The sequence below is a fragment of the Benincasa hispida genome, chromosome 3 (assembly GCF_009727055.1).
Source record: "Benincasa hispida cultivar B227 chromosome 3, ASM972705v1, whole genome shotgun sequence".
Lineage (NCBI taxonomy): Eukaryota > Viridiplantae > Streptophyta > Magnoliopsida > Cucurbitales > Cucurbitaceae > Benincasa > Benincasa hispida.
Genome location: NC_052351.1, coordinates 13,922,221 through 13,937,062, shown reverse-complemented (window position 1 = coordinate 13,937,062; position 14,842 = coordinate 13,922,221). Strand labels below are relative to the sequence as shown.

General features: G+C 38.2%; 2 protein-coding genes across 2 annotated transcripts; both read right to left on the bottom strand.

Moving 5' to 3' along the window:
- Window positions 1–113: 113 nt before the first annotated feature.
- LOC120073025 (thioredoxin reductase 1, mitochondrial-like) lies at window positions 114–3,164 on the bottom strand. Its single transcript, XM_039025592.1, has 2 exons — window positions 2,003–3,164; window positions 114–374 (listed from the first exon to the last, which is right to left on the bottom strand). Exons 1-2 carry the CDS (start codon window positions 3,129–3,131, stop codon window positions 307–309), a joined length of 1,197 nt encoding a protein of 398 aa, XP_038881520.1. The 5' UTR covers window positions 3,132–3,164; the 3' UTR covers window positions 114–306.
- A 51-nt stretch (window positions 3,165–3,215) lies between these two features.
- On the bottom strand, window positions 3,216–6,375 carry LOC120073026. Its single transcript, XM_039025593.1, has 2 exons — window positions 6,335–6,375; window positions 3,216–3,917 (listed from the first exon to the last, which is right to left on the bottom strand). The coding sequence occupies exon 2, from the start codon at window positions 3,891–3,893 to the stop codon at window positions 3,450–3,452; it is 444 nt and encodes a 147-aa protein (XP_038881521.1). The 5' UTR covers window positions 3,894–3,917; window positions 6,335–6,375; the 3' UTR covers window positions 3,216–3,449.
- Window positions 6,376–14,842: the final 8,467 nt, after the last annotated feature.

The following is a 14,842-nucleotide window of genomic DNA, read 5'->3' as shown; positions in this document are numbered from 1 at the left end:
TAATAGTTTATATTTAACCCAGTATTTAGTAAGTAACTAAATATATTTTTAAATATATTTTGAAAAATGGTTCAAATTGGAATTTAATTTCTGAATCTGCTACCAAACATATATCTGAAAACATGAAATATAACTCTATTATGTTTTTCTAGATTGTCTACTAAACAACACCTTCAATACCATATAAATCAAATCCATCAAAAGAACCATTAAGGATTGTACCTATGAAATAATACTTAAATGGGGTTTAGTGTTTGAATTATTGAGGATCCATTAATGCAAAAATCTCAGCTACATGATCAAAATTTAGAGTTTACTCTTTTCAGAAGCAATCTCTTGCAGGTAATGTTCTGCATCCAAAGCAGCCATGCAACCTGCATCATTTCAACATCTTGAATCAGCCCCAAACAATAACCATAGCCAATGCACTAGACATTACTTCCAATGAGAAACTGACTACAAAGACAAATGAGAATACGAATCCGAAGGAAGACGACAAAATCCAAACGTAGAAAGACTTGTAGAAGAAAACACAGACCGTGAAATCTAAGACACCATTGGATAACTATTTAATTTTTAAGTATTTGTTTTCTTACCACTTTTTCCAATGGTTGGATCATCCTTTCGTATTGAACTCTTAACCATTTTTTTTAGTTTTCAAAATTTGGTTTGAATTTTAAAAAATCCTTAAAAATCAGTTGACAGCAAAATATTCATAGATAGAAATAGTGTTTAAAAGCTTATTTATAAAAAGCAAAGGCTTATTTGATAATCATTTGATTTTTCACTCAGATTTATTTTGAAAATTAGGCTTATGAAAACTACTTCCAGCTATAAATTTCTTTGTTTTATTATCTACTTTCCACTCAACTTTAAAAGTTTGCTTTTGTTTTTAAAATTTGACCAAGAATTCAAATATTTCTTCAATAAATGTGAAAAATCATATAATAGAATTTAGAGAAACAAGCATAAATTAAAAAAACGTGAAAACTAAAAACAAAATTGTTACAAAACGAGACTCAAATGATTATCAAATAGGACCGAAACCGAATTTTAGTTCAATTTGAAAGTAAGTAATTGGCCTAGTAAGAATAATAGACCAAAGCCAAGTCATTAAACACAAAATGCAAAACCCTAAAGAATAGAGTTAAAGAACGCAATAAACCAGTTCATCCGGAGCACTTTATAACATAAAACTGCTATCAGATAGGGCCATCCTAATCAAGTCTATTCATACATGCCAAATTTATGTCAAGATATGGCCCCTGTTTTGCAAATATCATTTTCAAGATTAGAGGTTGTGTTCTCTCTAAAATATCTGAACTCTAAAGTACCAAATAAGTATAACTTCACTCTCGTTCGATATTGATTACAATCTTTTTTCCTAATATTCGCGAGTGTCTAGGTCAGCAACTTATACACATCCCGATTACAATCTTTCTTCCTGATATTCGTGAGTGTCTAGGTCAACTTAAGTATACATCTTGATTACAATCTTTTTTCCTGATATTCGTGAGTGTCTAGGTCAACTTATACACATCCTGATTACAATCTTTGTTCTTGGTATTCGTGAGTGTCTAGGTAAACTTATACACATCCTGATTACAATCTTTTTTTCTAATATTTGTGGGTGTCTAAGTCAACTTATACACATCCTTATTGTTCTCAAGAAAAATCACCAAACACTACTATATTTGATTGCATGCCTTAAACTCATTTTCTCCTTAAAAGCCCTTCCTTACTTCCATGAACCTCATTGATCACCGAGCCTAACCTCAACGACTCCTCACGACAAGTACATGATTGTCCTAGAAATTAAGGAACGGGCAAAGTTCTAAAGAGAAAAAAGCAAAGAGACTTTCTTTACTTGTCCTTATATCCATACCGTACCAATAACCTTTTTATCAACACCAAACTAGATTTGAGAAGTTTTGGATATTCAAATGCAAGAATAGGGAACAACAAGCAAGTCATAGGAAAAAGGGAGAGTGAAACCACTAACCAGTTCCAGCAGCAGTAACGGCCTGTCTATATCTCTTGTCCTGTACATCCCCGGCTGCAAAAACTCCACGAACGCTGGTCCGAGTCGACCCCGGATCCGTCACGATGTACCCATCAGAATCCAGTTGAAGCTGCCCATCCAAGAACTTGGTTGCTGGTTCATGCCCAATTGCAAAGAATAACCCAGAAACCTTCAAATCGGATACCTCTCCACTAACAACGTTTTTCACTTTCAGACCTCCCAAAACTCCCTTGTCTCCGTCGCCATAGGCCTCAACCACCACAGAGTTCCAAACCACCTCGATTTTCGGATTGCTCAGGGCTCGCTGCTGCATGATTTTTGAAGCTCTAAATGCGTCTCGTCTATGGATGATATGCACTTTAGAGCCGTATTTGGTGAGGAAAATCGCTTCCTCCATGGCTGAATCGCCACCTCCGACCACCGCCAACGGCTTATCCCTGAAAATGGGGGCGGCGCCGTCGCAAACTGCACAAGCCGATATGCCCCGATTCCAAAATCCTCCCGGTGCATCGCCGGAGCCTGGGAACGACAAACGCTTCGCAACAGCTCCTGTGGCGACAACTACAGAGTCGGCGAGTACGGCTTTTGAATCAGTGAAAATCTTGAAAGGATTAGTGGAGAAATCGACTTTGCTAACAGTCTCGGTGAAAATCTGCGTTCCGAAACGGATAGATTGATTGCGGCACCGGTCCATGAGATCCATTCCGAGGATGCCGTTTGAGAAGCCGGGGAAATTCTCAACTTCGGTAGTGGTAGTGAGCTGTCCGCCCGGCGCAATATCGTTGGCCATCCATCCTTCGAAAAGGATTGGCCTCAGCTCCGCCCGGGCGGCGTATATGGCGGCGGTGTGGGCGGCTGGGCCACTTCCGATGATGCAGAGCTTGGTCCTCAGGTTTTGAAGACCAAGATCGTCCATAGCCGCGATTTTGGAACCGGAACTCGCAGAGCTGGAAGAAAGCAACGCCGCCGCAACTGTGGTGGACGCTACGCCGATTAAATTTCGGGCTCTTCCGAGAAAACCCAAGAGCCTCTTTCCATTATTATAAGAGTTACCAAATTTCATCATGCTATGCTTTTCTTCTCCACTCGTTTTCAACCTATCTATCATAAGACTGAGAGTTTATTCGTTTCCTCAGACTCTCTTCTTGCTGCAGACTTAAAAAGGCACAAAATAGAAAAACTACCACATATCTTATAAAAATTAACCCATTTAATCATGAAACTTAAGATTACAGAAATGGCATTTTCAGAAGGGGGAGGAAAAATTATATTAAAGGAGCTTCCTTTCTTGTCTTGTTAACCTCCAGCCTACAATGGCTTAAAAGGTTAAACAGTCTTTCTTATATCCATAGCAGCTCCTAACAAAACTATACATGTTTTTCCAGCTCTACTTATCACAAAAGGTAGAAAATTAGCAACAAGGGAGCTAAAGTTGTGGTAAATTTGACTGGGCAAGCTGCAATTCTGAACGATCGATTAGTCCTTCTAAAACAAGAAGTTCATCCAACAGACTAAGCTTTTCTTCTTCAAGGGTCTTCACTTCATCTTCAACTTCTTTCAATTCTGTTCCCAGAGTAAAGCTCTCTTCCTCCAGGAGTAAATATTTTCTTCTTAAAGCACGGTACTCATTCCCAGATGCAGATGAATCAGGCAAAGAATCTGAATTCGACCTTTCGGGCTGCTGAAATGTTAGGGATGGTTCATTCTTCAAACTTCTTTTGGAGGCCTTCTGTGCTGTTTGTGCTGAAAAAGACCCCTTAATTCGATCGTTGGGATCTTTCGCTTGTAAATGAGATGCTGCGGAAGCTTTTTGGTGCAAAGCTTTCTGTTTTGGTGGCTTAGAATATGGTAAATCGTCAATCCGAGACATGGCTGTGCGGTTGTGCAGCAGATGCTATGTTAAAAGATTAAAAGTACACAATAACAGATAATTAGTCATTGTTTATTGTAGGGGTTGAGGGCCGCACATAAGTATAGCAATAAAGTTCATCACAGTGAGGTGCAAGGTGCGAGAGAACGTTCATCATAAACAACAAATATCATAGCAGGCCATGCACCTTCTCTTGAAAATTACTTCAGAGCATTAACTTTTAACATTAAGAAAAATAAATTCGCAATAAAATATCACAACGCTTTTGAAATTAAATGCGCAACAACAAAAAGTACCAACAGTCAATAAAGAACACGTTGAAGATACAATCATGAACATTCTGAATTTCATCATCACTAAGAATCATCTGGATCACTTTCACATAAAAGACAGTTTACAAATACTTAAGCTTAAAAGTTGTATCGAAGTCATTACCACTTGGTATAGGTCAACTTAGACTGTTTTAACTATATGTCCAGCTGATAAATAAGAAAGTACTCCACTTGTTCAAGTGATCGGAAAAAGATAGCAATACTAAAACTTCTAGAATAAGCTAACCAGGGTATCACTCAACTAGTTAAAGCATATATGATTACCCCAATCAAGAAGTTGGAGTTTTGAAACCACCACCCCACATGTTGAACTCCCAGAAAAAATCAAGAATAAAAACTAGAAGGAAATAAATAATGTTAACCATCAAGATGGGCAATGAAATAAACAAGACCAACAACTACAAGAAAAAATAGATAGAAAAAGGAAAACAGAAACCAAAATTAGCATTAGACAAGCTCATGCTGATTATGAAGTAGAGGAGTAAATTGAAAGGAACAAACAAAGAATAGCAATCAAACCATCACCAGAATGGTCTTCTCTAAAAAACCAATGACCAGAATGGATAGTGGCTGCCACCAAGAGGGTGAAACTTCTTAGAACTCAAAGACAGTTGTACAACCTTCAGAACATATCCTATTCAAGTAAGGTTATACCAAAGGGTGAAACTTCTGTATTGATCTTTGCCTTTTTACTCTGATCCTGTTTTGTGTTATATCTTACATCATTCATAGCCACACAATCAATTACTGTATTTTCACTCTTGTGCTACATATATCTCTCATTCAAGATACAATTCTGGTAGGCAATACACACCCATCAAACTCTCCTACCATACAATTCTTTCCAACTGATCCATCTTCTCTTCTTCTAGCCACAGAATCCTCAACAAGCATTATCTTCTCTTTGACCTCATTTGGATTGTGAAGAAAGGAAAATCAACTAAGATGAAAATGTGGCAGAATCCTAAGAAAAGGATATGTCTAGACGGGAGGCACAGTAGTTTGTCAATTTTGAAAGGCATATACACAAACAAAAACGCAGGTCACAACCATATTATCTAGGTCAATTACATAAAACAAAACAATAGAGTATCGCCGATGGAAGAAATCAAAATAGAAAATTATGCCTTAAATATCCAGTATTTAATTTTCAAAATGGAAACCTTAGTTTTCCATCCCCCCCCCCCCCCCCCCCCCCCCCCCCCCCCCCCCCCCCCCCCCCCCCCCCCCCCAAAAAAAAAGCTCTTAACATACAAAGGCTCAACCTCAAAAAAATCAGGATCCACCCCAAAATCAATGAATAATCCTATGAGATAACCATACATACTACATCAGACTGCAGTCCTGAATCCAAGAGCCCCCGCAACTATACAGAGAATTAGAAACAGTGCAAACGGTCAATTCCACTTTTCACACTGATCTTTTGAACGAACTTGAGACTTCTAATGGGGAAGGGAGGGAATTATAATATGGATGAAAAATACACTATCATACCAAATAATGGAAGTACAGAACAAAAAAAGAGAGACCACCAAAAATTACATATACAGCTGAACAGGGTTAATTTCCGATCAAAACACAGATGAAAATTATAATCATCAAAGATCAAACTATCAGTGTAGAATGTCCAATTACAGGATATTATTAAAACAATCTCCAAAATTTAGAAGAGAAAGAGAATCGAGACCATGTACAAGTAATTACTCAGTTAGATTAGATTCTAATTCAACAAAGCTCATAGTAAAAATTTATAAGAATTAACTACTCGTTCACCCTAAATACCAAAGGCTGATAAAGAAAACGTAATGGTTAAAAGATCCACAACCAAGAAAACTTTCGTCCATAAACTAGATACTCTCCAAAGTCAGAAAACCGTAAGAAATCAAAACCGACAATGCCATAAGAACAGGAAGTACATTAGACGTTTAACCCTGAATCCCAAGCTAAGCATAGGGATTGGATTGAAGGGAAATCCCACCATAAAGTCAAAATACATCAAACAACGAACATTAAACCTAGAATATAAAATCGTTGCTTCTAATAAAATTCGAAATCAAAGGTAAGACGGACAGACCAATCACTAAATCCTACTTAAATTGAAGAGTATACCCTGCTGGAGAAAATAACAAACAATAACAGAGATAGCCATAAAGAAATCCAATCTTACCTCAAAGAAATAGCGATTAGCCCCTTCCGGATTGAGGGACCCACAAAGGGTAATAGACGAGTGAGATTGAAAAGGGGCAAGTTAGATCTTTTCAAGGGAGAGAAAATGGATAGTAGCAAACTTGTGGTTAGGGATGAAATTGGGCGACGGTTGCTGTCGCTCTTGCCCGCCGGAAAAGCGCTGTAGACGACCGTCAAGCGTCAACGATGAACTGGAACAAACTTCTCGACCGCTGTTGCAGATTAGAGAATGAGAAGCGGAAAGGGAAAGAATTGCACGTCTCTTTCTTCCTACGAACAATGACGGAAGAAATTATTCATTGCTGCCACATACTGGCGGGCACTTCTTCGGTATGAGAGAGAAACGCATCATATATTGGGTAGTTATCAAGGGAGGGTGTATTGGGAAATTTGTATGGATGACTCAATTGTTTTTTCCAAAATATCAAATGACATATTTTTAAAAAATAATGTTAATTGATCCTCTGCTTACGTCATCACGAGATGAGATTACAAAATCTCCCTTTAGTCTATACGAGTGTGCTTAAACTCAACGGTCGTCCCACTCCGCTCAAAATTATCGTGCAAGTGTCGTTCAATCTCGTTCTACAAAACCATCATCCATCTACTGTCGTAATTGAAGTTCTCTACTGCCGTAATCGAAGTTCTCTATTGGATTAGTGAATTTAATTCTTGTTTTCCATGTTGTGTTGCGTCTGTTTAGGTTTGTTTCCTTTGATCGGTCGTCACGTTCATAACTGGTTTCGGGGTTTAATTGGTCGCGTCTGTTTTTTATTTTGGGTTTCGATGTGTTCTACATTGGTTGAGGACGAAGAAGATATAGTTAGAGTCAGACAAGATAGTGGACGAGTTTTGCGAGAGCGAGATTAACGAGATTAGCAAGACTTTAACAGTATGTTTTGTTAGTGATTTTTTAGTACGAACCTGTTAACTGATAAATTGAATGTTCATACAATGCAGAAGTAATTTAAGATGTCAAAATCTTTGAAAATTCGTGAAATTGATAGGTTTCCCGGGCAAGTAACTTGCCTGGCCCACGTTGCCAATGCCAACAAGACTGTAAAGCAGAAGCATACCGGAAGGCAGTTAGAGATATTCAAGAAAACAGTTTTTGGTCGCTTTCTAGATATTGAACTTGTATTCAACATCCCACTAATCTACCATATGTTATTGAAGGAAGTGAAGAAATCAAGAATGGACTCAATTAGTTTCTTTGTCCGAGGAAAGATCGTCACATTTTCGAAGGACGACTTTTTATTGATCATTGGTTTGTGGCGGTCTCCTATGCGAGTTGGACGGAGTGATGAGTCCTCACAAGAACTTCTTACGAGGTACTTTGGCAGTCAGTCGACCTCAGACGCATTCCACTTGAGTTTGCTTGAAGAAGAATACAAAAAATTGATATTTGAAAATGACGATGATGCTGTGAAAATTACCCTAGTATATTACACAGATGTTGCAATGATGGATAAAAACAAGCAAAAACATGTTGTAGATCATACTCTATTTAACGATGTTGAAGACATAGACTACTAAAGCAATCTTGATTGGGGTACAATTATTTGGCAGAGGACACTCGACGCCCTAAAGACTGCACTTAACGACAAGGTTGGTTTATACAAGGAGAGGGTGAGGGGAAATAAAAATTATGTTGTGAAGTACTCGCTCCGTGGATTTCCCCAAGCATTCCAGGTAGATGTTCCTTAACTTAACTTTATCTTTGGTTTAACATTAACATAGTTATAAATTTGAGTTGTTTGGATTTAGGTGTGGACGTACGAGATCCTTTCGTCAATAGTAGGGAACATTGCCACTCAAAAGAGTAAGGTACCCATTCCTCATATATTACAGTGGTCATGCTCCCACTCGGTGTCATTCAAAGCACTCGAAAGAGACATCTTTGAGTCTCAAAATGTAAGTGTAATCTATGTAGCCACAGTATGTTTATTCGGTAGTTAAATGTACACTAACCACCTTATTAGGTTCCTTAATGCAGACAAAAGTCAAAGAAGGTCTTGTTATGTCCGATGTTGAGAAAGAGTTTCGGGACACCCCAATTGATAGACAGGTCGTAAGACAAGCACACTCCGACACCGAGAGTTCAGGGAGCTCTAGTAGTTCAAATAGTGGCAGTAGTTCAGATAATGATAGTTCAGAAGGTGGGGAAGGTGAACAGCAGTGTAATTCAAAAGGTGGAGTGAGGGATGACGAATCTAATGGGGACCAAAACATCCACCAGCCTACTTACACCCCTAACGAGGATACTTTCATGATGTGTTGGTGGGTGACGTATGTCCTGAGCCTGAGGAAAAGTGTTCTGTCCCGGAGGTTTCAGGCCACAGGGAGGGAGGCAATGTTGATCCTGGTGTATATGCATACTTACGAAGCATTGACAGCTCAATATCGAGCTTGGATGCCCGTGTATCGAACCTAGAGACGGACACGAGAGACAAGAAAGCATTATTGTCAATCATTTTGTCTCTATTACAGTCTATGAAGGGTTCCATGGTGTTTAAGGCGACGAGGACTCCCACTCCACAAACAGGCCATGATGCCACTATATCCCTCATCCCGACTGTACGTAGGTCACCTACCCCACTTGTACATAGGTCACCTACCCCACCTCCATCTAAGTCACCTACACCACCTCCATCTAAGTCACCTAACCCACCTCCACCTAAGTCACCTAACCCACCTCCACCTAAGTCACCTACACCACCTCCACCTACGTCACCTACCCCACCTCCACTTAAGTCACCTACCCCACCTCCATCTCTCAATTCATCTGTACAGCTTGATATCACGACCTCCTCTACCACCTTACATCTCGATTCACAGGTATGATCATTATGTGATTCGAAATTTCTTTCTTCATATTTGTTATTCAACATGTTCAACATTTTGTTATATTTCTGTAGGTTATGGTCAAGAGTAGAAAAATAATACGTAAGAGGAAGGCCGTTGATAAGTACACACCTCCCGTTGAACCAAAAATGAAAATAAAAAAAGAGAAGAAAATTAAGGTTCAACTTCCTTTGGATCATCCAAATATTAAGTACCCTCTCCCTGAGGTACCTACGATACAGTTTAAAGCGACGATCCAATACTTCTTAGAGCATGAGATTCCAACGGCTATATTGAAGGAAATGGAGAATTGGATTGCCATAAGAATACGGACAATGAGTTCGAGAAAATGTAATTCGGCCATTATCCAAAACCTTTTTCCAGGAGTTGACTGAACCGAGTTCATGAGTTGAGTGTGACGTAAGTTTACGATCCTTGTCCTTTTTACCAAGTACATATAGTTATAAACCTCTCTTAACATATATCTTCTTCTGGATGCAGACCCTAAATATCCTATTTGAGTTCATGAAAGATAAACTCTATAGGCGATCAGACATGTGTATGGCTCGCTTCACCATCCTACAAATTGGAATAATGGTAACCATTTACTACATTTTTTAATAGGAATACATTGGTTGACTATTATGTGTTGTAATGTTCTTTTCGCCGTGTGGAGTCACCTAAATTCTCGAGATGGGGTCTACAAACATATTAAGAACAAGTCGACCTTGGATGTTGCCATAGCATGGGCGGATGAGACGTTACCAGATTATGTCATGGGTAAATTTGTTGTCAAGTGGTCAGATGTGGACTTCGTATACACGAAAACAAATATTAATCAGTATTGGATGTTGATAACATTCGATCTAAATAGAGGTCGGTTGTTCGTATTTGATTCATTACCATCCATGACATCGAAGAAGAAGCTGGAGTCTTTCCTTGAACCGTTGACTTACACCCTACCATCGCTTCTCCACTATTGTGACTTGAAATGTTGGAAGTCGGATATCGAAATGTCTCATTGGAAGATATCCCGACCTACCTCTACAAATACACAGCACGGGTCGTTAGATTGTGGAATATTTATTGTAAAATTCTTAGAACATTTAGTTACTGGTAGTGCCCCATATATAATAACTCAAGATAAGATGAAAGACTATAGGATGCAATTGGCATGTCAATTGTGGACGAACACACCATATTATTGACGTACATGTATATTATGTATATTATTGATGTAATTTTACCAACATGTTATTTAAATTGTTAGTGTAGAACTACCATGAATATAGAAGATTCATTCATGAATAGCTAACAAGTTAAATTAAACTTATAAAAGGGAGAGCGAGATATCTGAAGGGATTCATGTATAGACAAACTAGACGATCGTTTATAGTCTCTATAAAAGAGAGAGCGAGATACGGGAGATGGGCTTACAAAATACTCCGCAATCGCTTACAAACCCCTACACGATCGCTTATAATTTATTACATGATCGCTTATAGATTACAACACGATCACTTACAGATTACAACATGAATGCTTACCAACTACTACACGATCACAAGGCTCTGCTACACGATCGCTTAGAAGAACTAAACGATAATCATTAATTACACTTATAAAAGGGAGAGTGAGATACGTGAGATGGCCTTTTTTATCCAAATAAAAATGCTAATTTTATTTTATTAATTTTTTTTTTTACAACCATTCAATTTTGATTCGGAAACTTCTTTTTAAAAATCTATTTTAGGCTCTAAAGTTTAAACATGAACATGAAAATTATAATTTAAGTCAATTAACTTTCAAAAATATTTATTTTAAATTTTAAATTCTTAATTTTTTTTAAAGAAAATAGCAAAAACCACCCCTCATGTATGGTAGTTGCAATTATACCCTTGAACTTTTAATAAAATTGAATCCTCAAAATTATATAAATGTTAAAATTGGGTCAAATTAGACCTTCAAACTTACATAATTTTATAAATTTTAACGTTTATATAAGTATAAGAGTTCAATTTTTAACATGTTTGGTTAATTTTCTACGCTTACAAATTATAACACGATCGCTTATCAACTACTACACAATCATAGGGCTCCGCTACACGATCACTTAAAAGAAGTAAAGGATAATCATTAATTACACTTATAAAAGGGAGAGCGAGATACGCGAGATGGGCTTACAAAATATTTCGCGATCGCTTACAATCCCCTACACGATCGCTTACAGATTACAACACGATCGCTTACAAATTACAACACGATTGCTTAGCAACTACTACACGATCACTTAGAAGAAGTAAATGATAATCATTAATTACACTTATAAAAGGGAGAGCGAGATGGGCGATAGCGAGATACGCTAGAGCGAGATATTTCCAGAATGGTTCACGAATAGCCAACAATTTAATTACACTTATAAAAGGGAGAGCGAGATATCTGAAGAGATTCATGAATAGACAAACTCTAGTAATCAAACTTATAAGCGAGAAATTTTAAAAGGGATTATAAGTGATAGCGAGATTAGCGATGGCAAGATTAGTAAGAACGAGATTCGCGAGAGTGAGACGTTTCCCGAATGGTTCGCGAATAACCAACAATTTAATAAACATTTGAAGAGATTTATGAATAGACAAGTGACACATAGAAAATTACAGTTTTGAGGATTAAAGTGGCACATAGAATGTTACAATTTTGAGGATTCGTGAATAGACAAGTGACATATAGACAATTACAAAGACAAATGGCACATAGACAATTACAATCGACCGACATTTGAATCATTTGTATTAGAATCAATAGGTCGCCCAAACGTCAGTGGTCCACTGTAATTTTGTCGATTATGCCCCTAGTTCCCACACCTGCCATATTTTATTTGTTTATGTTGTTCTCCTCTTGATGGTTTTCTTTGTACTATTTGTCGCCCGACCTGTACCACTATTCTAGGAGGTGCAATATGCTTTTCCACATATCTCGGAGGTCTCTTCCATTCAGATATGTGACCAAGTGGATTTACAGGCTTTGCATAAGCAACCATGAGGGAGTCAATGCTATAGAATGGACTGCACAAACCATGGATGGGGATGTTTGGTTCTCGCGCAGCCACAATCGCATACGAACATGGGATACCGAGTGAGTTAAATTCCTTGCATGTGGATTCCTTCGTATGGAGGTTCACAATACCGTTCAATCGATTATCCCGCACATGGATCCTATAACAATCAATCACTCAACTCGATATCGTCTTCCTTTGTCACAATTAGTTGCTAATCGATTTTCACAGTAGTCCAAGTGTGACGTCGTTCGAGATGCCCAATAATTTCTCCATTCATAAAACCATGACTGAATGAGGCCTCGAACGTGTTCCAACAATCACATTATGGGACAGTTGTCTATATTCTTTGGTCAATGAATTGAAACACTCTGCACTATTGGACGTCATGTTATCGTATTTTCGTTCTGTTTGGTAAACACGCGCCCACCTTTCAAGACCAATATCCTCCAAATATTTCGATATTGCACCGTTCGAAAAGTACATAGTTGGTCCCAGTGTGCTTGGAACTCTGACATGCGAAATGCCCTAGCTGCATCCTTGAACATCCCAACAATCGTGTTGTCCTTAAAATTGGAAGAATATTATTTTCAAGGTGGTAGGTGCACAATCCATGAAATGTTGTGGAAAAAACTGTACGAATGGGATTGTCAATAGATACCACTCAATCGAACACAAACATCAAGTTAGGGGGTTCTCCAATGGCACACTTCAAGTTCGACATAAACCACTTCCAAGCTCGATTAGTTTCATTGTCCACTATGACACATGCTGGTGGGTAAACTTAGTTGTTACCATCCGTGGAGACGCCGACCAACATGGTCTCTTTGTATTTTCCTTTCAGATGCGATCCATCAACAATTATCACATGCCGACAACTTGAAAAACCTCTAATACAAGGTCCTAATGCCATAAACATGTACTTGAAATGGACATCATTTTCAAGTTCGATTTCAAACTTGTACCTGGATTCTCCATCTTTAACGCTTCACCATATGCATGTAAAACAGTGTACGACTTTTCTGGAGTACCCCTGGCGAGAGCATAAGTGGTTTCCCTTGCATACCATGCCTTATCGTAATTTATGTTTACGTCGTATTCTTTCCTCATATCCTCGACGATGTGACGAGGTTTATAAACACATCATATGCCTGTAAACTTGTCTTTGATTAGTTCACCAACTACCGCAGTCGTTGCTTGTCTATGGTCATGATTTAAAATTCCAATAAAACATGTGTGCGACCGCATATACTTCGTGATCTTAAATATATCACACCCTAGAATTTTAACTGCATGAAGGCTCCACTTACAATTATCCTCTATACATTTAATAGTAAACAAAGACTTAGTTGACTTCCTTACCTTATATTCAAAATTATTGTTTATGCACAGAATAGACAATCTCATTTTTAAATCACTCTTACTAAAAAAAAATCTGACCAACTTCAACATCTGTCTCGGATGAAGAGGTGCCAAGCACAATCAATTCCCCTCTACGACATGAAGACATGGAATTCAATCTTGTTGATCTCTCAGTAACAACCATGCAGGTTTATGCACCTCAGGACCACAGTCCATAGAATTTAATCCTACTGATCCTTCATTATTGACTACGAAAGGATTACGCTCTTCTGAAGGACCACAATCCATAAAATTCAAACCTGTTGATCTCTTATTACCAGACAAGGCCTGTTACATTGAGTTTCTCTTTCCAAGTTCACTGCATGAATGTTGTCATTGTCTATTGATAATGTTGATGATTGAGTATTCATAGACAATGGAATATCACCCTCTTCTCGATTAAGCTCATATGATGCCTCGTATTGTCTGTCTACACCTATACCATCATCACTCATATTCACATCTTCATCGTGGTATGATTTTAGTGTTACATATAGTTGAATTGTAGAAATATCGTCCTGGAAAAGAAGGAAGTAAACATCACCGTCATTCCGTATGTACTGTGGAGGGGCTTCAAAATCAAGCTTATATTTAACTCTCATAACAACATCAAACTCTGAGCAACTTACATTTGCAATCCTGTAAATGTGAGCTTTAAGTTCTTCGTACTTCAAAGTAATAGACACAACGATTTCTGTTAGCTCGCCTTCAACATACAAATTTTGGTTCTCATCCCAATGGCCTCCGTATCAAATTAGTACACACTTTTGTGTCATCCTACAAAGCAAGAGAACATTTTTTATTAAGCAGATAGTAATACACATGGATCTCTCTCGCTGTCACTCCCACGTGTTCTCGCTCTCGCGGCTCTCACTCCCAATTTCTCTCACGTCTCTCGCTCTCGTGCTTCTCGCTGTCGCTCAATCTCACTCTCTCATTGTCGCTCAATGTCGCTCTCTCCACCTTTCTCTTTGTCCCTCTTTCTCACACCTCTTTCGTTATGNTCATTGTCGCTCAATGTCGCTCTCTCCACCTTTCTCTTTGTCCCTCTTTCTCACACCTCTTTCGTTATGCTATTTAAATGTCCATTTACATACCTGTTTTGAGACCATGTTTCTACAAACATCAATGAG

Excerpts from the sequence above, each read along its gene's own strand:
- LOC120073025 (XM_039025592.1), bottom strand. The coding sequence starts at position 3,131 with ATGATAGATAGGTTGAAAACGAGTGGAGAAGAAAAGCATAGCATGATG. Across the intron at positions 375-2,002 it reads CGTTACTGCTGCTGGAACTG|GTTGCATGGCTGCTTTGGAT; the intron begins GTTAGTGGTTTC and ends GAAATGATGCAG.
- LOC120073026 (XM_039025593.1), bottom strand. The coding sequence starts at position 3,893 with ATGTCTCGGATTGACGATTTACCATATTCTAAGCCACCAAAACAGAAA.